The 26,878-nt window shown below is 30.4% G+C and overlaps 1 protein-coding gene across 1 annotated transcript; it reads left to right on the top strand.

Annotated features, from left to right (window-relative positions):
* Positions 1-188: 188 nt before the first annotated feature.
* Positions 189-26,398, top strand: LOC148284893 (DDB1- and CUL4-associated factor 8). Its single transcript, XM_088233325.1, has 11 exons — positions 189-588; positions 1,657-2,128; positions 4,532-4,704; positions 7,420-7,593; positions 17,092-17,267; positions 18,816-18,991; positions 20,168-20,351; positions 22,251-22,390; positions 22,674-22,869; positions 23,643-23,762; positions 26,020-26,398. The coding sequence occupies exons 1-11, from the start codon at positions 363-365 to the stop codon at positions 26,203-26,205; spliced, it is 2,223 nt and encodes a 740-aa protein (XP_088089451.1). The 5' UTR covers positions 189-362; the 3' UTR covers positions 26,206-26,398.
* The last annotated feature ends 480 nt before the right edge of the window (positions 26,399-26,878 follow it).

Raw genomic sequence — 26,878 nt, 5'->3', positions numbered from 1 at the left:
TATTTCTGAAAGACATAACTTTAAAACATTTGAAATATAAAAATTCAGAAACGGAAAAAATAAGCAAAATGAAAATATAAACAAATTTCGTTGGCTAGGTAGATACTAAAGTTAATTCGTAGTTGGTTCTTATCTGCACTTTCACATTTTTGTAGTGGTAATATTCAAATTGACGTTGTTCAGAAACCAACATTTTTTCTATGTATTTTCGTTTTGTCAGACTTTTATTTACGTCATAACAAAATACAAAATAGGAACCGTATTTCGGTCTCTTTTCGTTACCCTCTAAAAATTACTTCGTTTTAGAAAATGATCATATTGGTATCATATTTATAGTAAAACGTAACATCCCGGTTTCCACCATGGAAGGCACATCTGCTGATTGTGAAAATAGTGATAGGAAATCTGCCGAAAGCGAAAACGCTAGGGCAGATAAATGTGCTTTATCTCCATCAAGCTCCGGATACCCAAGACAAGCTGAAAAGAGGTTGAAGAGGGACTCTATTGAAAATCCTGAATCTATTTCGGAGAGGGATAACAATGAACACGAACCTATAAATATTCTACCAAAGGTTATTCCAGGAAATAGTAAGTGTATTTCCAGAGTTTGAATATTTTTACTTACATTCAATAGGTATCCCGTCGTATTTTTTTTTTATTAAAAAAAAATCTTATCCCGAATTATCGCTTTGCATTTTTTTTGTTTTTAGTTCGTTATACGCAGGTTTAAAAAAAAAAATATGCATAGTTTGAATATATTTTTCGCTATGCAAACTTTTTCTCTACAGTGTAGGTCATCAACAATTCGAAATGAATTTTGTAAACAAGATTTTGTGATTGTGTTATTTCTAAAACATGACAACTTTTGGAACCAAATAAGATAATTCCAATGTATAAACAATTTCAATGAAAAATACTGATTATTTTGATAAAGCATTTATTAAAATAGTGTATCTGAGACTACTTATGTTTTTTGCATTGAAAGAAAATGGGATTCAATTTTTTATTTCAACTTAAAAAAGCATTTTTATGACGAAAGTGGGCTTCGGTGTTTCATTCACGTATAAAAAGCTTATTGCGATAATTTCTGCATTTTCAACCCCAAAATGGCTAAAAGTGGACTCCCTTGTTATATATATCCTTTAAGGCGCAGAATTTGAAAACGGCATATTTTTTAAGGTTAGATTTAGTCCTGACATTACATACTGCAAAAATACTTTTTTACATACTGTTATTTTTATTGCATAAATGAATTGAGAACCATAATAAATCATTTTAGCTTACTTACGCTAACTTAAATAAGTTTTTTGTTGCCTTTAGTATTTATTTACAGTTTTATTGTTAAAACTTACATTTTTCTGGTTTGTTTAGTTTTTTTTTGTTTTAGGAAACTCCTTGATGATTTTCCGAATGTTTGAGTTTACTGTTAACCATATTGATGTGATATAAATATATATGTTTTAAAAAAAATACATTTTTCATGTTTCTGATCCTATATTTGTGGTGATATACTCATGTTTTTGTGTCAACTAATTGTTAGTCCCATCTCAAAACAGGACTTTTAGTCCCATGGAGTTGGGACTTATGTCTCAAATAATGTACAGTAAACTTATGTATGTAAATAAATAAATCAACTGATTACTTTTTGCTTTTAAGGTATGTCTTTAGATCCTATAACCTGTAATAATACCCAGGAAGCAACAAATATTGAAGATGAAAACATAGATAGCGGTATTTCGATAGAAAAGCCTGAAAGTCCTAACAGCGAAAACCTTGTGCCGTCTCTCACCAGTGAAAGGTCTGTTCAAGAAAGTGAGATAGACAATAGGCCATCCACAAGTAGTTTGACGAGGGATTCAGAAAGGAGTTCTAGAACCCCCCGAGCTCGTAATTACCGAACCCGAAGACAAGAAAATGCTCCTGCCGCTGATAGCGATGAAGACACTGAGATGAACATAGATTATCAATTTGTTCATGACTCTTTAATGCCGACTCTTTTGAATATAGTAGCAGAAAGTGCCGAGGTGGCAAACCGCGATTCCAATTCAGCTGATGAGCAGCCGGCGCTTTCCGATGTTAGGCGTTCTTTACATCTGGAATTGCTGTATGCTCGTAGTGATAGTGATGAGTAAGTATTTTACCCTCATCCATTCCTGATGGTGTCAAAAGCACTGCATAGATACTTCGATTAAGAATTTAAGTGTTACTCAAATAACAGTATTGATGGTAATATTATGTTTCCGTGATCGTAGAACGACGTACGAGGTGTGGTAGAAAAGTAATGAGACAGATTTTTTATTTACAAAAGTTTATACTTTTTTCAAACATCAATGTTATCCCCTTCAAAGTAGTTCCCTTGGGAACTACTTTAAAAAAGTTTTATAAAGGCTTTATTATTATGTATATTCCAGGTTTGAAAAAAAATATATATATGACTCACCCGGGTATCAAAGGATATACTTTTGTAATCAAGTTATGACATACATTCTGTCAAATAAATACCGAGACTGAGTAAAAAACGTTTTCGACTCCATAGCTACTCTCAGCTGAAAAAAGGAAGTTGAATGAAGATAAGTCAGCCTCGTAGTGTAGTGGTTGATTTGTTTGCCTACTGTGCTCGAGGTCTTGGGTTTGATTTCCAGCAGATTCTGGTTTTGTTTCACATACAAAACCGTATTCCTCATTTTGCTCGAACATACGACTTACCTTCTTATAGCTAGTGTATACGTAATATGTATCACATTTCTTTAACTATGTGCATATTTACGTGTTGATGCGTTCCTTCAGGAGATAAGCATTATTGTTATATTTTGTAAATAGTCATATTGCGTGTCATATTTTATCTTGGATATATAAGATAAAACTTTTATTTAAATGCTTACTGCTATATATTAAAAAATGTTTAAATATTTTTGATAGGTGCGTAAGAGTATTTACAAATTTTGCAACGTCACGCAGCTGAAATAATTTGTTTTGGTAAGATGCTGACATACTGAATTTTACAATGAACAGTAGTTTAGAATTATCCAAGGCGACAGTGTTTTGAAGAAAAATGCCATACGTCTTAAAAATACATTTAACACATTTTGAACCAGGTTGTGGTCTCATAGTAGCGTTGTAGACTCATAGATCATAGGTCTGAGGTTCAAATCCCACTTTATCACAATTTTATTTTCATTTTTTCTAGCACGAGTTGTTTACAACTTTTAGAAAATGGCCTGAAAATTGAAATATTTGGTAAAATAATAAGAACTCAAGTATTTATTTTTTTTTACTAAAAAAAATATTTTATATCATCCATTAAAAAGAAAAACTCTTTCCATTTAAATTAAATAAACTTGTAAAATTTATTGTTTTTAGGTTTTTATAATTTATTATAAATAAAGGTGCATCTGTATTTTGATGAGTTTTTAATAGATTAAATTTTAAATATTGTTAAGTGTGTCCCCCACACGGGAAATCCCAGTGAATACAAAATTACTATAATTTGTCTTATTTATTAAAAAACAAAATATTCATAGTACGTAATTATTTGAATTAATTTCTAATATTGGTTTAAAAATTTATAACTGCTTGAGGTGATTTCCACTAAAATGGTGCTATATAAATTATCCCGAATAAATATGAACAATTTGATACTCCATTGATTAAAGCAATTTAATTTGAAGTACTTTTTATTATTGAAAATATTCATTTATCATAGTCTTTGGCTAATCATTTATAACGCTTTCACAGTAAATGTTAACTTTTCTGGTGAACTTAAATAAATTTTATCAAATTGAAATGATATTCTTAAATAATGTTTTTGTTAAAATTGATTTAATTAATCTTATTTAAATGTTCTGATTCAGAACTCACTACTGGGAATATATAGATCTATTTACTTTAATAATTAAGTTGATTTAATGTTTTTACTGTTAATTCATTTTGTTTTACAATTATCTCTTTAAAAAAAAAGAAAACATTGCTCCCAACTCAATACTAATTATTATTATTAACAAGAGTAAACAATGAAACAATTCATTAAAAAATATTTTGGATATCTCCAATCCTTCTTGACAAATTCTGATTTTTTCCGAGACGGGATTGATACTAATATTAGATTTTTTTCAACAGAGATAAAGCTGTTGAGAATATGGAAGTCTAGACATTTACAGAACTTATCCCCTTTTAGCGATATATTTAGCTAGTTTTCTCCATACTTTTTTATGTATGGTAAACCAACACTCCCGCAAATGTAATATTCAAACTAAGCATATTTAGAGTTGGAAATGACTACCTAAAGTCAACTACCTTAATGCAGAATGGTGAATGTTACACAGTATGTAAAGTGATCATTTAACCCAACCGATGACAAATCATCAGCTCTGTAAATGCCTAAACATCCATATCTTAACAGCTTCATCTCTGTTGAAAAAAGGTTTGATTATTTATTTGCATAATATTTTAACTGTTTAATTGCAATATTAATTAGTAAAATAATATTAATTTTACATGCTTTTTTAATGTATGTTTGCGTTGTGATATATAGCTCTAATCCAAACAATGAAGATAATCAAGACAGTGGCTCAAATATAGAAACGGACTCAGATGACTGGAGTGATATGGAGTCCTCAACACATAATGATGAATCTAATTCTGATTATGAAACTCCAAGTGTTTTACTCAAGAGAAAACCTAGTCACACTTGGAATGTTATTAGAGGTATAAAACTTTCCAATTCATTTTTATTTATGGAAAACTTATATTTTAAATAATGTAACCATGTATTTTTGTGTAAAATTGCTAAAATAAATTAAAGGACTTTATCTTTTTTAAGTCTCCAGGTATGTATATTTAACAGTGTAAGAAGCCTTACTATATACGGTCGAACTTGGTTATTATGAGGAAGATGGAACCAACTGAATTTCCTCATTATTTATTTATTTTTATTTTATTTAATTTTACAATACGCCCAAGGGGCATTTACAAAAAATATACAGATAAGTACAAACATAGTGCGTAAAAAATTTAAAAGATAAACAATGCTTTTTTGTATACATTTAGAAACAATAAGAAGCATACTGCCATGCAAAATAAAAAGTGAAACTTTACATAGTAAAAAAGAAAAAAAAAATGGATAAAATAAAAGTAATTGAATTAAAAAGCAAATTGTAAATAACTTGTAAAGAATTCAAACAAAAAATAAATACATTTTCATACACTTATAAGTATAAAAAAAATGGTATCAACAAATTATTGTGAAAAACAAATAATGAAAATTAGTTAACAGTAAGTATATATGTGAAAATAATATAATATACGGTACACAAAAATATTTGATAAATTAATATCAGAAAGAGATAAGATAATAATAATACACATCAAAAACAGAGAAAGAATTGTATGAAAAAGAAAGTTTTATTACGACATTAATAATTTGTTTCAAACAGTGCATTTAAGAACGTTTTAAAATTGATAATTGTCGTATTAAAAATGTCTATTTCACAAGTAAATTTGTTGGCTAAGGAATGTAAACGCGGAATCGGAGAGTGTCGTGCATAGTTAGTACCCACGTATGTACTCGTAGTTGCAAACAACTCCGTACTTCTAGTGACTCGATTAGGTATTTTGAAGTTAATGAGATTCAGGAGTTCACAACAATCGAGCTCCGAATTTAAAATTTAAAATAAAAAAAGGAGGTCATTTATTTTTCTACGATCTTCTAATAAAATTAAATTTAAAGTGTCTAATTAATACGTGTAATTTATGTTATCTAAGGAAATATTTAATTTAAAATTTACAAATCTCAAATACTTTTTTTGAATTCTTTCTATGTTCCTAATGTGTAATTTATACAGAGGAGACCACACAGTGGAATTATATTCTAACTGACTACGAACTAGTGCTACATACAAAATATTTATTACTTTAAGTGAATTAAATTATACCAGAGTTTTAAAAAAAAATCCAATCTCCATTGCATATTGTCACTAACTAAACAAATAAATATATGCATAGTTCATACAGATAATTTTTAAAAAAGTATTAAGGAAAATTATAATAAATGCTTACAAATATACCACTTTCTAAATTTCAAATACAGATGAATAAACATAATTTTTTTCCACAATTTTGACACTGTGGACAAGATTTTTTTACACACTTCAAGATTTTTTACGCCACACTCTATTTCATAAATAATTGCCACTTTTTCACAAATTAAGACGCTTCCTCTTGTTGGTAGACATGTTTATAATTCAAAGGTTAGTTTTTAATTGATCTAACATCACTCACTCATAATGTTTATTATGCATTGACCATAGAACATTAAAAGAAAAAAAAAAACATTGAAAAACTCCCGAAATACGGGTGTCATTCGTCAACTACAAATTAAGATGTAAATTATAATGTGCTGCCGAGCTGGTACTTACTGAGTTCACAAAGCTTGGATTTTTTACACGCAATTTCAACCATTTTTTCTATATTTTTTCAATGTTGTCGGCGAAAACATCAATTAGGTACTTAGACCCTTACATAGTGTCATAAAAATCATCCAATCCCGCCCAAGTAAGCCGCCCGTTTACATTTTATTACTTAGGTTCTTATTTTGAAAATTATGTTTTAAAACGATTTAAGAGTTTTTGCTCAACTGTTGACGATATTTTTGTTCCGTATGTCCGAAAAGTAACTCATTATAAAAGTGTATAAATGTATGGAAAAAACCATAAACTAAAATTGCATGGAATGTTTCCTCATTACATCCAAGATCTCGCTATTTCCGCGATCGTTATAACCAAGTACTACTGTATGTATACTTAATAAAAAAACCATGTTATTATGAAATGAAGGTAATAATAATCAAGAAGTATAATATGCGAGCACAAAAATTCAGTCTCTTGTAAGAGCTTATAACAGTATCAATAAAGTTACATTCCACGCAGCATTAGAGATTATCTGACCTGTATTCAGAAAGATTTATCTTTTAGATATGTCTGGGAAATGCAAGAAGATCTATCGCGAATAACTCCAATACTTGTTAAGAATTCGGAAGCGTACACATTCTTGACATTGGGAAAAAATCTAGCTATTTATGAAAACATTATGAATAATAACTACATTGTTATTTCTCTTGACTCAGACAGGAACATAAAACAATACGATTTCTTATAGTGAGTTACAACTTGTTGAAAATGGCCTCAAAATTGAAATGTTTGGGTAAATAACAAGAACACAAACATTTATTTATTCTAAATTAAAATAAATTTTGTTTTATTCATATAATCTACTTTATTTTCTGAATAATTTTTAATTTACTTTTGTAAAATAATTATGTAACACTGACTTCACCATAATTTATTAGCATTGTGATTTATACACATCCAATAACATCGAATACTGACTTAATGACTAATTAATGAATCAATTAATTTGTTTCAGAATTAACTAATCGGGAACGAGGTTACGGTTTGGGATATAGGAAAATGGCCAAAACTGATGTTTTATTTGAACAAAGGTTCTATGGTTCCTTGCATACTGTGGAGAGATTAGAACTTATGTACAAACTAAATAAACACAAAGGATGTGTTAATTCTATTAATTTTCACCCAGAAGGTAATATTTTATTAAATTATATATTTATGATATACATGGTTGGTTATGTAAATACATGGATATCTCTGCTGCTAACTAAATTTTATATACATACCACCGACGGCTCGTGGCCAAAAACACTGGCGATGTATTTTCTTATATTTGGTTAACTTAAATATTAAGTTTAATAATATTATGATAAGTCTGACATGGTTAACGAGCAATAAGAATAATGTATGTGTAATGCCAGGCTCTAACGCTAAATCCACCATTGTTTTTGTTCACAAATTGCACGTTGTTTCATATGCGCTAACACTATACGCACATTAAACATAGCTAAATCACTTAAATTCCTACAGATATTCTGTCAGTATGCATGTTTTAAGTGACATTACAAACGAAATCTGCTCAGGCGCTGGCAGTGCACGGAGTATGTATATTGTTTTCTCCCTCTAACGAACGATTCACCGGTATGCAGCATAGTCTATCTCGCTCAAGTTACGATTTTGGAAGATCTGGCATTTTTCATAGAAATTCAGAGTAAATCTCATGCAAAACAGAATATGTAGACAAGATAAGACAATTGTCCGCTAGAGTCGATCTCGATAGATCTTTTGGCGCTTGTATTGAATATAATGTTGCGACGAATCCCTGTTTCTTTTTATTACATATTTTTATTATTTATTTTTACATGTTTTTGCTTGGTAGTGCTCTGCACTTATGCACACATTAAGGGTCGGAACACCTAAATCAGGCCAAAGAGGGATCGGCATTCTCACTCTAAAAGATAGTAAATATTTATATTTCTAAATAAAATAAATACTCATCGCTTTTCCATAAAATAAAGTATGTAATAAAATAAGTCAATTGCCATTAAATCCTATAATTACCAGACAAAAATTCGGGCATTTTATGAAAAACACTGGAATAGCATTGGCGCGTATGGAATATTGTGACTTAATTTTCGGCATAAGAATGACCAAAAATATTTCAGAACGGTAGCAAAACATCAGAAAACACGATAAAGTCAACAGTTTTTCGAAACAACTAGTATTTTTTTTGCCATATGTTATTAAACATTTATTTTTTTTACACGATTTTCTCACACAAATTGCTTTGGCAGAAAATTTGTTTTTCTGTTTCCGAGGTTACCTCGACATATTTAGTTTTAGTTCAGTTGTGATTTATAAGCCTGTGACATACAATTGAACTGAAGGGCATAACGAAATTAAAAGCTTTGGTAACCAAACCCAAAAATGTGAAATTTTAATTACGAACACCTAAAAACCCGGAAAATGAAACCCGTCTTCATTTTATCAAAAAAGTCACATATGCCTTCTCGGATTCCAAAATAAAACTCTGATTTAAATTTGAGTATAAATAAAAAGATAATACTAATTATAATATACATATCAATTCTTTAAAGTATTAGTGTTTGTTCGTGTATCGTACCGTGCCGTACCCCTGAAGCTATCAGTATGTGCGTACGCCACCGACCACTGTATGCGTAGTGTCAAATACCTAAATTCGAAAATCGGCCGTGAGAGTTCTGACCCTTAAGGAACCGCCTCTGATACATACAGCTGTGGCCAAAAATGTGGACACTTTCCTTTTCCTTTCCACTTTTTCGTTTGTTTAACCTAGTCAAAATTGACAAAAGTAATACAAAACACTAAATTCAAGAAATAGTTATTATAAATCAAAATAAAACATAAAAATACACAATTATAAATCAATCTTTTGTTTAAAATTGTCATATTATCGATATTATTTTTTTTTTTAAAGTGATAACCCACTAAGCCTCTATTTTGAGGCTTGTCAGCAGGTGGGATAGAGGGGATATGGAAGGAGGTTATACAAATAAAAAAAAATATTCTTGGCACAGAATCAACTAATTTCTATAAATATTCCTTATTTACCACTCTAAACCACAAATGAATATTGGCTTCAATAAGTTCTTGTTTATTTTTTAGGGTTTTTTGTACACACTCTTTTTTTAAAGCTGAACCATAAATTTTCTACTAGATTTAGATCCTGGCTCTTTCCTGGATTATCTAAAACCTTATTTGATGATCTTGAAACCATTTTTTTTTTTATTTTGGCCAAATGACAAGGTGAATTATCTCGATTGAACATGCACCTCGATGAATTTTTTGGTAACAAATCTATTGATGTCAGCAATTTGAGCTCAAGGATGGTTTCCTGATATTTTTTTGCATTCAAAGTACCATGTGTAAAGATTCAGTTTCCTGAATTCTTGTTTTTGGGAGTCTGAAACATTCACCTCCCCTTGTAGGAAAGCAATGAATTTGGTTATTACGCTGAACATGTATTTGAACAACAATTTTTTTATTTTTATTAATTATTAATACTTATGTATTAAAATTATTCTAATAACAAAGTTTTATTTTCATAATAATTTATTTTTGTTTTATTGACATATTATATGGCAAATTGTCTTTTACAAAGCTTATAATATGAACATATTTGGTTTAATTATTTTCAAAAAACATACATTTCTTTTTACCCAAGATTTAGAAACAAAAATAATTCTTAAAAATTATATAACACATTCAATAGAAGTTTAAAACAATTTAAAAATAAATGTAAAAATCTAATTAAATAATAAAAACTTTTAAAGGATTAATATCATAAGAAAATCACAAAGTTACTGTTTTATATAATAATTATTTTAAAGGTTTAATTGCCATTCACCACCTTTGAAAAAGTCCAAAAGGTTTGTTGTAAAGGAACAATTCCCTACATTAAACATATCCGATACGTGGGAATAACTATTGCCGAGCTCGTGGAGTCTGTTTAATATGGCATTACAAGTATACACTGCCAGTGAATTGTTGCTACAAAACAGTGGCTTCTTCTAGAAGGTGCCTAGGCACCTATGCACCCTGAAGTTGATAAGAGATAACAGTTCTGGGCAATCCCATATTCAATTTACAATTTTGAATCAATTTAATTGGTCTATAACTTTTTTCTATCTTTGAGTTTTAGCAAATTTAATGTTTTTAATAAAAAAATGCGCAGTAATCTACTTCTTTCGATTGTCTTGAATGCTATTTTGAAATCTAAAAAAAACTGCTACTATAAACTGTTACTTATCAATACAATGTTTCCATTGATTTTAATATAATTTACTGCAGTTTCATACAAATATCTGTTTCTGAATTCAGATTGTTCACTCACTAATATTGCATTTATTTTCAAGGTGTTTAATGAGCTGTTCTTTCACTATATATTCAAGGATTTGTTCATACTTGGACAATCCGTTTACAGGTCTAAAATCTTCAGATTGCTTTGCATCGTCGACTTTTGGTATCAGTGTTATTACCGAGCTTTTCCATTTTTTTGGAAAGATACCCATTATCAATGACTTGTTTATAATCCTCAGCAAATATTCCCAACAATAGACATTGAGTCCTTAATGATATTAATCGTTAGACCATCCAGGGATGTATTCGATTGCATCCTGTTAAGAATACTGGTTAGTTCATTTGAATCTATTTAAAATCTTGAGTGTGGTTTATCCCTTCCATAATTTGGTTGTCTTCACTTTGAGTTATGTTTAGAATATTTTTATAATTTTTTTTAAATACATATATCAAATGGTCTTTGAGTTTCTGGGCTATTTTTTTCTATATTTTTTCTGTACCATCAGATAATACAATTTCTTTAGGGCATTCTTTATGTTTACCACTGATTATCTCTTAATGTGATCCAAAACTTTTTTGAGTAATTTTTATGAGTAAACAATTATATTTTTTATGCTTAATTTCTTTGCTATCTTCATCTGATTGCATTATTTGAGCGACTTTGTATGAGTCGTATATGATATCCCAAATATGTTAAAAAATAGTTTATATTGATTTTTAAAGTATAGTTGATTACCTCTTTCAATAGTAATATAGTTTTTAAATAATGAAGTGTGAATATCTGATGCATATATTCAATGATTTTAATTTATTGTTGAATTAAATGCACTTTGAGAAAAATTGTTGATTCCAACCCTTCACCGCTTAGTATCGTTCTGGTATTTTACTTTGCTAGAAATTTAACTAATTTTATTGGTATGTATTGAAAGAGATTTGTAAATGTTGAGTGACAATCATATCTTCATCAATATCCCACTCGTTGATATGATTTAAGCGGAAATGGATTCTCTGATGACATAATGAGAACATCAATTTGATCACTGATTGGTTACTCACTGCGCATACTCTATACATAATATTGTCACTGATTGGCCACATAATAGTAAATATATATCTAAATAACATTTGCCATGTCGCTTGCAAAATGTAAACAAGCAAGTAGGTGTCAAAATAGTGTCAATTAAATATCCATTTGAATGTAAAAATTAGAAATTACTTATGACTATAGACTTTCATTTCACGTCATATTAAATCTCTTCTATACGTATTTTTCTTTATAATTTTTTATATTTTTTTTACAATAAATTTTATACGATACTTACAAAATAGTTACCATAATATTATTTTGCAATTATTAAGTTTACTGTTAATTTAATAAACTTTTCAAACTTAGTTCCAGGAATTTTAATTATCAGTGCGTAATATTAACTTATTATACTATACCTAGCGAACATAACTCCGCTAACCAAGTCATTTCAATTGATAAACCTACATAATATTGTCTCTATTAAGTTATTTTTCCTTGTTAATAACAAATATACGCTATGGGTTTTGAAAGAACGGTTTATTAAAAGATCTGTTCTTTGTATTTTATAATATTTTCTTTTATTTATTCATTTATGTAAGCTAAAACTTGTTTTTTTTTATTTTTTTTTTTTATTTCGTTTTTCTCTTTCTTATGACTATAAGTAAGAGATAGAAGTTGTTTATTATTTATATTCTACTTTTTCGTTTCATGCATTTTCTATAATCTTTATTTATTAACAGCAATTCTCATTTAAAATGATCTTTTAATGTTGTTGTTACTTCCATACATTTTCTATAATCTTTATTTATTATACTAACAGCAATTCACTTTTGAAATGATCTTTTGATGTTGTTGTTACTTCTACAATATTGAAGTCAGTTTCCTTTATGTTTATTTAAATCAGTTTATTTCTTTTGTGTTCTTTAAAACCTTGTGTTTTAGTAATATATATTTATTTCTGTTTTAATAACTTAAACATATACTCGTATATTGCTATTGCCTTAGGTTTTCTTTGTATTTTTTTAAATATGTTTTTTATCGTGAACTCTTTATTGTAACTCTTTATTGTGATCTTCCAACTGACGCATAAAATGAAGTGCTGTGTTGTTAAAACACATTGAATTATTTTATATTTATATACTTTGTAACCTTATTAACTTAGGTGTAGCTACTTACTTAAGTTCGTGCTATTATTCAATGTCCTCCGCGTCTTCCTGTGAATCTTTCCACTCTATTACCGAATCCCTCCCTGAAACTTCTCTCTCCTCCTATCACTCTGATGTTACTGAATCAGACACAGAGGAAGTGTCTGGTCTCCATGATATACTCTTGAATAACTTCTCATGCTATCCTAAAGACTTTCATGTATGTCATATAAACGCTCAAAGTATACCAGCTCATTACTCCGATTTTCTATCAACATTTGCGGATTTATCAACACATGCCATTCTGGTCAGCGAAACATGGCTAAAACCATCACTACCATCAACTTTGTATCCTTTACATGGATATCGACTTATCCGCAATGATCGAACTAATCGAAGGGGCGGTCGAGTATGTATATATCTGCGTGAAGAAATAAATTATTCACTTGTAAAACAATCTGAAACCAGTGGTGGCCATCCTGAATATCTGTTTTTAAAGATTAATTTCAAATACCATAATATGATGATTGGTGTGGTATATTGTCCCCCTGATATTAACTATTTTTCTGAGATGGAAACATTGCTGGAAAGCACGGTAGGTGATTTTCACTCAGTTATTCTTATGGGTGACTTTAATACTTGTCTTTTAAAACAAGACTCCAGATGCCAACGTTTGAGAGATATTATAAGTTCAGTCAACCTATCTTTGCTACCTTTAGATCCTACTCATCACACTCAAGTTTCTCATACTCTTTTAGATCTTATTATAACTTCCATGCCTGACAAAGTCTCTAATTATGGACAGTTGACCGCTTCCGGATTTTCTCATCATGAATTATTATTTATTAACTATAAGATCAAATGTCTCAAAAGACTTCCTGTCACAGTTCTTGCCAGAAACTTTAGAAGCGTTAATAAGGAATCACTTGAACTTGATGCCATGAGTTTAAACTGGTCAGTTATTAATAATCTAGAGACCATTGATGAAAAAGTTGAAACTTTTAACAGAATGATTACTGGTCTGTTTGACATTCATGCTCCTATGAGATCTGTAAAACTTAAATATCCACCTACCCCTTGGCTTACCAGTGACATTATTCAACTAATGGCGAAACGTGACAAAGCAAAGTCTAAACTTAAGTCAAATGCTTCATCTCAAAAATGGGAAGCCTTCAGAGTCCTGCGAAATCGTTGCAACCAATTGTGCAGAAATGCCAGAAGGAAATATATCCTCACAAACTTAAATCAAAACTCTACTAGTAAATCCTGGTCGTTTTTAAAATCTCTTGGCGCCGGTAAACCTAAGATAACATTATCTTCAACTGTCAAACTAGACGATCTCAATACTCACTTTGCTACACCTCCACTAATACTGGATGTCAGCACTAAATCCGACACTCTCCGACGTTTAAGTATGGCAGCTTCTTACAATTATCCACCGTTTTTATTTTCTTCCGTTCAAGAAACTGATATACAACGTATTTTACTTTCTATAAAAACCAAATCTATGGGCAGTGATCAGCTGAGTATGAGATTGATACACTTTATTTTTCCTATTATCTTACCGGTTATTACTCACATTATAAACTTTTCTTTAAATACTGGAGATTTTCCTGAAGCTTGGAAAAAAGCATTTATTATACCACTTCCCAAAATTTCTTTACCAGTTTCTGTCAAAGATTACAGACCCATATCTATTCTTCCAATTTTTTCCAAAGTCATTGAACGAGTTGTATATAATCAGCTAAATAATTATCTATTGTCAAATAATCTTCTTGATCCCAATCAATCAGGTTTTCGTGCGGGCCATAGTACAACTACCGCTTTAATCAAGGTTACAGATGACATTAGATACGCAATGAATAACAAAATGATAACCTTGATAACACTACTCGACTTCAGTAGCGCTTTCAACTCTGTGGATTTCGATCTTTTGTTGGCTAGACTTAAAACACTAAATATGACACAACCGGTTTTAAAATGGTTCGGATCGTATTTACGAGCTAGACAACAGTGCATCAAAACACCAGATCATCAATCGGAATGGGTCGATATTGCCGCTGGAGTACCTCAAGGTGGAGTTTTATCACCATTACTATTTTCCCTGTTTATTAATCCGATTGCAGATTGTCTCAATTGTTCATATCATCTCTATGCAGATGATTTACAATTATACCTTCATTGCAGACCTGAAAACACCAGCAAAGCAATAGAATCGATGTCTAAAACACTAAATTGCGTGTCAACATGGACAAAAGAGTATGGTTTACTAATAAACCCGTCTAAAACACAAATTATGTTTGCAGGTAGTCAAAGATTGCTCTGTAAGCTAGACATACCTTCACTTAATCCTCTTATTGTCAATGGTACCAATATTCAGTACAGGAAATCCGTAAAAAATCTAGGAGTACTAATGGATGAACATCTCTGCTGGCGAGCTCATACTAATGAATTAAGCCGCAAAATATTTTTCAGTCTACACTCACTTAGAAGGTTGCAAAAATTCTTACCCATTAGTACTAAATGCACTCTTGTACAAGCATTACTACTACCCATTCTAGATTACGCTGATGTTTCCATGACTGATTTAAGCTGTGAGCAACTCGATAAACTTGAACGACTTCAGAATACATGCATAAGGTACATTTTTGGTCTTAGGAAATATGACCACATTTCTGATTATCGTAGGCAACTGAAATGGCTCAAAATTAGACAGCGGAGAGACTATCACTCCCTCTCACTTCTGTTCAATGTACTTCATAGTCCTAACGCTCCTATATACCTGTGTGAAAAATTTCAACGCTTATCAGTTCATGGTTTACCTCTTCGTTCTCATTCTCAAGGCACTCTCTTAATACCCATACACAATTCCTCTTTCTTCTCTAACTCATATAGTGTCCATGCGGCTCGACTGTGGAATCATCTCCCATCCACCATCAAAGATGTTACTACATTATCTCTGTTTAAATCACGTCTGAAGAAACATCTCCTTTCTCTTCCTTAATCTCTCCTCCTTTCCTTTTTCCTCTTTCCTCTTTCCTCTTTTTTCCTTTTTCCCATTGAGTAATAGTTTCGATTTAAGGTAATTTATAAACAAATACGTTTATTTCTATTTTTATATATCTTTAAATTTTTAATCTTTTTTTTCTATTGAATATGTACTGTAACTTGAATTATAAAAATAAAACTTTTATTTTATTGGTTGGTTGGAAGAAATTGCCATTTGGCAATAAGCCCGCCAATGTACAAATAATCATTATGTACAAAAAGTTAAATAAATAAATAAATAAAATAGACACTCTTGTTTCTTAGATTGCTAAATATACCAATATAAAATATCTTGTATATTTAATACAGGTATCATTACTGAAAAAACACCAAATTAAGGGTGCCTCAAAGTCTCATGAACACAGTTGAACTGTTCCCGATTATGTCTGTAAGTTTTTTTATTGACATATGCACCATTAAATAAATAAATAAATTAGTAGCAAAGAGAATGTAATTTAGTTATGTTCTGTAGATTTTTTGAAGTTTGCATTTAATCAGATTTTATGAGTTATAGAGGCATTATGTAATTAAACATTTTCATTTACAATGCTTTGAACATTTAAAATTGATTTATACGTAAATACTGATTTCCTTCATACTATACATCATATATAATGCCAATGACCATGTCAATCGCCCAAATTCAAATGGTCACCTAAAATCTTATATTGTTGATTTTCTTCTGAATTTTGTATATTTTATCAACAAATGTTCAGTGATTGGGTACACTCTTCAGGCGATTTTCACAAAAATGGCGCTATGTAAATTATCCAACTATAACTATAATTGACAAAATTTCCACTTTATTAGTAGGACATTATTTAGAAACATTTTTGGAATGACCTAAGCAATTTTATCATTTTATTCTGTAGAAATTTTTCGGTGATATGTGTTTTTGGTAAAATTTTGCAATTATCTGAGTAATAAATCAAATCGAGCGGAGAATTTCACATAGTGTCTTTTTGCTTTGGACTTGTATGACTAATAAACTGGACGATCGATGTATGGAATGAAATATTTCTAATTAATCATATTGTTTTAAGTTTGTACTTTTTCATCACAAACACTCGATGTTCGTGAAACTTTTTCTGTATTATAAAATAATTTAAATGTCTCCATTGTTTAATTCCAGGAGAACTATTTGTATCGGGATCTGATGACCTGAATGTCGTGATTTGGGACTGGGCTACAAATACAAGTCTACAGACAATAAAGTCAGGACACAAAACAAATATATTTCAAAGTAAATTTCTTCATTTGAATGCCGCTAGCCAACTTAATATTGTAACGTGTGCAAGGGATGGACAGGTAATTATTTTAGCAATTATTTTAAGTATAAATTCAAAAAATAATTCCAAAAAAAAATTCAGGCGTTGCCCAGTAGGTTATTCAGCCAGATGAATCTCACCCACATGATGAAGGTTTCAGCTCTTTTACTTCACAAAAGTCAACAGATGGAAGAGTTGAGGAAATGTGATATGGGCAGAGAGGGAAAACATTTTTGAAATAGTCCAATAACGCTGCATAGTAATCTCCAGTTATGGTTTCACCCCTTTGCATGTAATCAATAAGAATAATGCCTTTTGTACCACATAAAACCGCCACCATTACCTTACGCCGATTGAGTTGTCTTTGCCTTCTTCGGTAGGTCTTCGCCGCGTTTTCGCCTCTGCTTGGACTGTTCCTTCGTCTCTGGCGTATGGTAGTGAATCCACGTTTCATTAACAGTGATGTATCGACAAAAAAATCAGGATCACGTTTCATCTTTGCCAAAAACTTCTCCGAATCTGTCACACCCGTGTGTTTTTGGTCGATAGTGCGCAAACGCGGCACTCACGCGGATAGCTTTTTCATATCCATATATTTGCGTATAATGGCATGTATACTGTACGCTCAGTTGGTATGTTCGCAGCGTCTGCTAGCTCACAGATTTCGATTCAACGGTTTGCCATAACCGTATCATGGATTTTGTTGACGATTTCTGGTGTAGTGACGATATTTGGATAGCCCTCATCAACACACTCGTACGACCACGAACAGATTCAGCTTTTCAAAATTGAACTGTTGCTAGCGACGGTGCAAACTCGCCATAAACAGCATACAGTTCAGCTTTGATTTCTGCATTGTTTTTCTGCAGGAACTTAATCACTGAGCGATATTTGACTTTTTCCATTTTTCACAAAACACACAAGTCGCTTGCTTGCGACGGCCGTAAAAACCAAACTAACCAAAGTTCTTTTCGCTTCAAATTTTGACAGACTCCATGTGTTGAATGGCAGATGTCAAAACCAAAACAGCATTCGTTGACATGTAATGCCATCTATCAAAGACTAGCTTTCCGTCAAATGACCCTAGTACATCATGTGACAACATGCGTTCAATGTTTATTACAAATTAAGGGAACAGTCTTGTTTTGAAACTGGTCAGCGTATTTAATTTATTTTAGTGATTTTACACATAGTAAATATGTCGTTGTATTATTTACTAATTATTATTACTCATGAGTAACTCACTTATATGAAATCTAATTAACTAAATTTAATTCATAGATGTATTTATTTTAAATAATTCTACAACATTAAATATAGATCAGCCGAATATTCATTGTATGAACCTAATGTTGGTAAAAAAAAACATAAATTATGAATTCAACTCGTGAATTTATGTACTTTTTTTGCTTATTCATTAAATAAAGTGAAACGATCGTATAATCAATTAAAAAATAATGATCAACATTTGAATGGCTGTGTAAAACTAGTAGCTACTTGACAATATTGGTGTTTTTAAAATAATGTTCATAATAAATATTTATAATACAGAAAACAATAATCTTATTGTTGTGATCTATTCTTTTAGGTGCGTCTAATACAAGTGCCACCAAGCGGGGGCACAGTATTTAAACGTCGTCTTGCCGTCCATAGCCGTCCCGCATACAAACTCTATGTGAGTCCCGCTGAGCCCCATGTTATTATATCCTCAGGAGAAGACGGGTTAGTCATGCTATCTGATGTCAGGCAAGAAGGACCCAATAAGTAAGAAGTCCTTTCCCTTCAATAAAAGTATATTTTAAACTGTATTTATCTACAAGGTTTTGAGTATGTCCAAATGTTTGCAGACAGGCTGGATTTCCTCACTCTGGAGTTATTTAGATCTAAATTTGTTACAACAGAGAGGGAAAACATTTTTGAGAAGCAAGGTTTCAGCTCTTTTACTTCACAAGGCAGAATGGTGAATGTTACACAGTATGTAAAGTGGCCACTTAAACCAGCCGATGACCGGTCATAAGCCCTGTAAATGCCTAGACTATCATATTCCCTTCTCAAAAATATTTTCCCACTCTGTTGCAACAAATTTTGATGTATTTATCTATATTATAAAACTAAAGATAAATGTGTATGTTAGTCTGTCAAAAGGACTCCTCCGAAACGGTTAGTTGTAGCCATGTGAAATTTGGACATGTCATTCTAAACGCAATTTGTTTGTCAACCATGCTTTTTTCAAGGCAAAATTTTCACGGCCTTCAGACTCAAACTCATTAACGGTAAGTCGCAGCCTATTTAGATTAGACAACATTTAAAATGGCATTTCTAGATCAACCGTATTTTCTAGCCAAATTTTTACCCACTAACTTTTTAGCGACATGAACTTTTGCAACTTTCCAAAGATAAAATTATTGAGCAAGGTATTAAAAAAAAATAGTTCAAGCTTTTTTACCAACAATTTTAAATTTAGCATGAATCGATTCTGAGCACAGCCCGGTAAAAAAGCCATGCATAATATTGAAATGTAATTTCACTTTTGAAGGTTATTGAAGTTAAAAAGTATGTATTACTGCTGAATTCAGCGGAAAACAATTAATGTCACAGTTTTCAACTAATGTTGTAAAAAATATAATGCATAGAGCATATTTTCACACTGCAAACTATATCACATAAAACGTGTCACAGAAATGTGACTTTGATATTCTTTTCTTTTATTCTCCGAAAAGAAACAGCCGACCTAACTAATGAAATTTGAGTTGCAATACCTTGGAACTATCTCACAAATCTGCTTGGAACCATTAAAAAACTCGTTGATGTCTTCACCAGCGCTTGGTTCTTAAACGATAAGACTTGAGTTCGTGTCCAGAAATAATTTATAGTTAAATATTATAGAATAATATTGTTCAGAAATTCGATACCAATTTTTACTTTTTATTTCGCTTCTAGGTTACTGAAAGTTAAGTATCGTGGTGCACCGGTGGCTCTATATAGCATAGATGGCCATCCTTTGAACACAAATGAACTATGTGTAGCGGGACGCAATCGTCTAGTCAAAGTTTATGATAGGCGTAAAGCTGGAAATAATGCTTCGGCTATCAAATCCTTCTGCCCGGAGTATTTTCTAAGACCCGTAAGTTAATTATTAATTGATTCTTTTTCTATACAACATAACTTTTCAGTACTTGAAATCTAATTTAATAAATAAGTACGTACTCGTAGGACCCGATAAAAGAGTAGAAAACAGTAAAAATCTGCACTACCACTGATTTTTATATAATTTTTTTTTCATAGAGTCTTTATTCAATAAAATATACACATTATTACAAAATTAATACATTATAAAGAAAACAAAGTATTAAAATATATTTTGTCCCAATAAACTATTCAATAATAGTTTGTCATCTGGTGCTCAGATATTAGTTTTAATTAATAATCAAATAAAAAGAGTACAGACATAATACTGTATACGTGTAAAATAATAAACATAAAAAATAGTTTAAAGATTATTTTTTTTGATAGTAGGAAAATAGAGTAAATTAATACAATTAAAATTAAAGAATAGCAATTTACTTGAATAAATTTTAAATATAAAAAAAAAAAACAAAGTAAATCGAAAATTTCAATTCATATCTACAGAAAAAACAACACCAAATTGAAATTACCTGATTTGTAATATGCTACATATTTTAGTACTTCTTTTTTTATAATTATACCATAGGAAAAAAAACATAAAAACACTAACAACCTTTAATTGGTATCTACTCTTTTTTGACCAACTACATTTATCTTCTATGAATTACAAAATCATTGCATAACAAATAATGATGCGACTACTCGTTACGGATTTTCTAGCGAGTTGGGGGAAATTTACATGCTTGTTCTTGGTTTTTTCATTGTAAACTGTGTCTCTGTAATCAACTAATGTATGTATAATATCAAAATTATGTCAATGGTAAAAAGGCTCTCTAAAATGCCTTTTTACCGAATAATGATTAATAATAGTTACTAAAAACGATATAATGTTTGATATAACGAAACTAGTTTTTTAAGCAATAACACAGTATCTAGAGATTCATAAGCAAAAACACAGTGTAGATATGACACAAACTGGTTTTATGCTTAGAAACAATTGACGTGCTTTGTTTTTACTTATGATTATATACAGTCATTTTCATAAAGTTGATAAATATTCACAAATGTCGTATCTCAAAATATGACTTGCAAATGGCTGCCTTTTTGCTCATGAGGGCAGTATAGTCGCAATTGAGTTGTATGTATACATAACTTTTTTTCAGAAATTTAAGTTACGAATTTTAAGTTACGTTGTATGAGCCGATCGATATCCATGAATATTGCACATAAATTTTGGCATTTATATCAAAAACTCTCTTGTATGACGTTCATAAAATCTATCAATTTACATCACACAAAATTTGACTTTTTAAGAATTGTTCACGTTTACATTAAAATCTGTTTGGTATTTATCCTACATAGCCCTAATAGTTTTACATAACACCACCCGTCTTAACTACATATTTTAGAATTCATTAAAAATAAAAAAGTTATGCTTATTTTTCATTTTAAAAATCTTTTATTGACTCCTGCTAAATTCTCTTTATGGCGCATCAGTCATTTAGCCCGTTTTCCATTAGTGTGTTTGATTATCTTTTACATCTTTAATCCTAGTCTGTTACGCTTTTATGTAATTTTACTCTAATTTTAAAGTAGTTACATATAAATATATCAATTACAGTAGTAATATAAAAAGAACATAAGTTAATATTAATTTTCAAGTTGTTGAATTCAAAATATTTAACCTAACAAGCGTTAGTTCTTCTTTCTTTACATATGGACTTTTACTACACAATATTATGTATATATATATTTATAACTTTAGAATAATCTGTTCAGACGACCATATTTATTTTATGTTTTAATTTATTTTTTTATAACAGTAGACATAAAAATAAGTTTAAAAAAATGAAAGCTTAGAAATATTACTTTATATATTATATTTGTAATTTCTTAGGATAATGGATCCAATAAAAGGATGAAAGGTAAATTCACCTCACTGTATGTAACCTGCGCTATCTATAACCACGATGGATCTGAGATACTTGCATCATATAATGATGATGATATATACCTCTTCGACTCAATTCTTGACAAGTAAGTTATTTTACACTCTCTTTACAATTAAAAATCCTTAGTTGCCAGAAATTAGATTAGTTTTTTAATAGAAGTGATTTATTGTGTTATTTTCTTTTTGACATCTTACTGTTTTTACCTGCAATTTATTTAGGAAAACATGTAATTCTATAAATAGTAAAAACATGACTTTCTAGTAGAATTTTTTTGCTCTTTGGAGCGAGTATAAAAATGACATAAATAAAATAGTTTGTTTTCTAGGATGATAATTTGAATGTCTGTAATAATCGTTTTTTTTTTTCAGTGATCCTCAGCCTGGAAGTCACGGCTTCACATACAGATATTCTGGGCACCGCAATTGTGCTACTTTTAAAGGAGTATCGTTCTTTGGTCCACATAGTGAATTTATCATGTCAGGATCTGACTGTGGAAATATATATACTTGGGAGAAGAAAACTGAAGCTATCGTTCAATGGATGATGGGAGATGAAAGTGGTATTGTAAGTGTACATAGTTTTTATTATCAATTATAGAAAAATACTTCATAACTTCCTTATCAAGAATTAATATTTTGCTTTATTCAACAAAAAAAATAAAAAGTTTACCTCCATGATTATGCAGTTGTACAAAACGTTAAATAATTCAAGTTATATTTTATTATCAATTTAAATCAACACAACATTGTCATTTTTGAGGAAAAACATTAATTTTAGCCCTTAATAAGATGAAATTTTGACATAAATTGCAAAACTGCTGTTTTCAAAATATTTTTTTGTCAATGAACTAATATAGTTTTAAAACATTTAAGTTTGTAAGTGAAAGTTCTTGATAAAAGTTCATTGTAATTTATTATATAAATAAAAAACGAGTAATACTTTAATCCACAAATTTGGAATATCCAGTGACCGGTTTCATCGCATTCAACAAAACAGAGGTAATACCTCTGTTTTGTATAAATACATTGAACTTCTTAATAAGGATACTAGTCTCGAAGATGTCGCGAAAGCGATGAAACCGGTCACGGGATATTCCAAATTTGTGGATTAAAGTATCACTCGTCTTTTATTTAAATAATAAATTAATATAGTTTTGTTTAATGAAGTAATTAAATCTTGCAAATAAATATCTATGATGCACGTATTTCTTTTTTCCAATTATTATATCAAATGTTTTAATGAGGAATGTATACATTTAAAACAAAAATCTATAACTGCAACTGTGGATATTTGCAAACAGTGCTGTAACATAGTAATGTTTCTATTTTTTTTTACAGGTAAATAGTATAGACTGTCACCCTCGCTGCCCTGTGATAGCCACATGTGGTTTGGATAATGATATCAAAATCTGGGTTCCCTCCAATGAAAATGAACCCAAACTTACTGGGTTGAAAGAGGTATTGTCCAAAATATTTAACCTTCAAACCGTTACCTTATTGCCGCGTTGGCAGTGAGTGAATTTATTCCACATTTTTCATCATCTGAGACATAGTTTGTGATTTTATTTGCCAGGAAAAAAGAATTTACATTGCATTGTGACATTTTTTCCTTTAATTGCATGATACATGCTCAAATCATATTACTATAAGGAGTAATAATAGAATGTCTCATTCACCTATACTTGTTGTACATAATATATTATGTCAATGGTTTAATTCATTAGTTGAATTCAAATGGACACTAAAAATGTAATAAACAATTATTGGTGTCTGAATTTAATAACAGATGTATAGTAATTAGGTACATATAGGAAATGCTTGGGTCAAGAGTACGATATTTGGGTGGAATTGATGATATAAAAACTTTATTGTTTCTAAATGTTTGTCAACTGCGTATCATGATTTGTACAAGTCAATATGACGTTTTTGTTCAAATGAAAATTAAGAAAACCCTAAAGGAAGACACTTAAACAAAAAGGTCAATTACACTACACCTGCTTTGAATTTAGGTTAAGACAATAATTTATCATTTATTAGTTGTTTACCTGTTTTTTTTCTTCATTCGCGTGGCAAACGCGGTGGCGCGCGGGCCGCGGCATCATTACATAATTTTGTCTAAAATTAAAAAAGACAGAATGAATTCCGAAAATTTTTAAGCTTACGCTTTTTTACGCTTACGTTAATTTTTTGTAACGTCGGTTTTACAACCGGCGTTACGAAAAATGTAAAAAACGTTAAATTGGGGGGAATATTTGTAGGAGAATGTATGAAAAAAAATGGGTCCCGAACATTTCGGTGTAAAAAGCGGGAAAATGTAAAATCGAGGAACGTAAAAACGAGGTTTTACTGTATTTCTGCTTATGCACTGTATACTTATGGTCAAACCGCACTAGAGATCCACTGCACTTCACTGGTGCTGCGTGTTAAAAATTTTGTATGGAGTGCCGCGCCGTATAGCGCAGCTAAAGTGCTGTTTGTTTCATTCAAAACAGTGAAAATCATATTTTGTGTTACTGTGACGCGCCGCGCAGCGCCACTCTAGTGCTGTTTGACCTTTAAAGAGTCTTCATAATATAGTATACACTTATAGGTATCACTGTTTTTATAATAAATAAATAATTGAAATCCACCAATTAAAAAATGAAATACATTTTGTAGTTAGTTTTTTTGGTTTATTTTTGTTTTGAAATGCTTCAAATGATTTTTGTACTTAGTATTTGTATTTTATGTGAAAAACTATGTACATTTTTTTCACATAGATATTTTATAGTGTTTTTATTTGGCTCTTAATAAAAAAAGAGATATATTTGTTTCATTCAATATATATATGTCCAAACAAAAAGCATTATATTTTGTGATGTACCCCCTCAGTTTATATTCTACCGGTTTTAAGACGTACACGTCTCGTCAGGACACAAATATGCAAATCCCACTATACACATTCACCATGTGTTGTATTAGCACGTTGGTTTTATATTTTCGTTTAACTACTATGGTGAAGGTGCATAGTGGGGTTTGGTACGTCTTGAAACTGCAAGAGACATGGCTATATACGATTATTTACTAACATTTGGTAAAATGTTTGACCACGCAGTTAATGCTCTAAATATTAATCTGATCTTGGAATAATATTTTGGTAATGATACACCTTGTTTCTGGCAGTTCGGTAATATCAATACACGTGTTTCATGGGGCTCTAGAATCAAAGCATTTACCCCTCATAGCAATATCTGCATTCACACACTATATTATCTTGCTCCTTACTAAATGTACCCATTCAACATTAGAGTGTGCGCGATCCCCGGTGTGCGGTGGAATATACTAGTGTCTTATGATAAATAAAAAATGATTCGTAGTTTTCTTCCTTCTTTCTTTTTTCAATCTTTTTGGTGGATTCATAACTACTTAAGAGCTTTCTAACTGATTTCAATTGAAGAATTTTTACTAAAGTTCTCCAAACAGCCTTGTTTCTTCCAGAATTGATCTAGTTGCTTGCTTATAGGTCACTTCTGTCTCATACCACAACACAATAATATACCAGAAGTATGATCCTTTAGTGAGATTATAATACTGATAAACTTCTGTCAATAGGACAGTATTTTTAAAAGTCTCACCACTAAATAGGCTTAAATTCATCCATTCATACATCAATAATAATGATTCACTCATCATCCCCTCAGCTTTATAATTATAAATTGATGTTTTTGCATTTAAGGCTGTTACGGAGAACTCCAGAGCTCAATTGCGTAGCCCATTAACCTTCTTACCTGGATTACAAGGTATATGGGGAAGGGACCTGTTCAGAACAGGAATAAATAGTCAAGACGATACTGGTGACGATAATGCATCCAACGAACAGGAAGTTTTAGACTTCGAAAACCACATCTGTAGGCCATTTTAATTTGTCCTTGTTATGTTTTAATGAGCATTTTTAAATATGTTGAAGACGGTGTCTCATGTTCCTTTGTACACACATTTTGTATAAATACATAGTTCACATGAAGATGTACATATACTACATATTTAGTCACTACAAAATAAAAGTTTTAAGTCGTTTCATCTTACTCATCTAATAAAATACATATCTGCTTTCACTAGTTTTTTTATGAAATTTTATTTTTGTATTTTATTATAAGTTTTTTTGTGCTAACATTGTCAGTAAAATATTTTATGTAATGCCTACATTTTTAAAAAATATAAATGAATATGTAAGAATTTTCACAAGTAATGTTCATTTGTAGCTACAAATTTTGATTTCAACTTAGTGTTTTTGTCGAGTCATCTTATTTACGTAATTTGAAAATTGGTTGATGCGAATTGGGTAGGTATATTACATTATATTTTATTTTTAATACTAACATTAGGTGTCAAACTTCGGAGTTTATTTAATTAAAATTTGTAATTTACTTACCTTACCTCCCAAACACGTGAATTTGTATATATTTAAATAAATTTAAAAAAATAAAACTACTGTTTTCTTTATTTCACTATATATAAATTGGGGTATAATATTAAATACTGCATCTTGAGCTAAACACGAATTTGAAATAATTGAATTGTGAAACAATACGGTT

Source organism: Micrasema longulum, unplaced genomic scaffold (genome assembly GCF_059751315.1).
Source record: "Micrasema longulum isolate JH-2025_06_02 unplaced genomic scaffold, ASM5975131v1 h1tg000080l, whole genome shotgun sequence".
Classification (NCBI taxonomy): domain Eukaryota; kingdom Metazoa; phylum Arthropoda; class Insecta; order Trichoptera; family Brachycentridae; genus Micrasema; species Micrasema longulum.
Note: the sequence above shows the minus strand (reverse complement) of the source record. Positions and strands in the feature narration are given on the sequence as shown.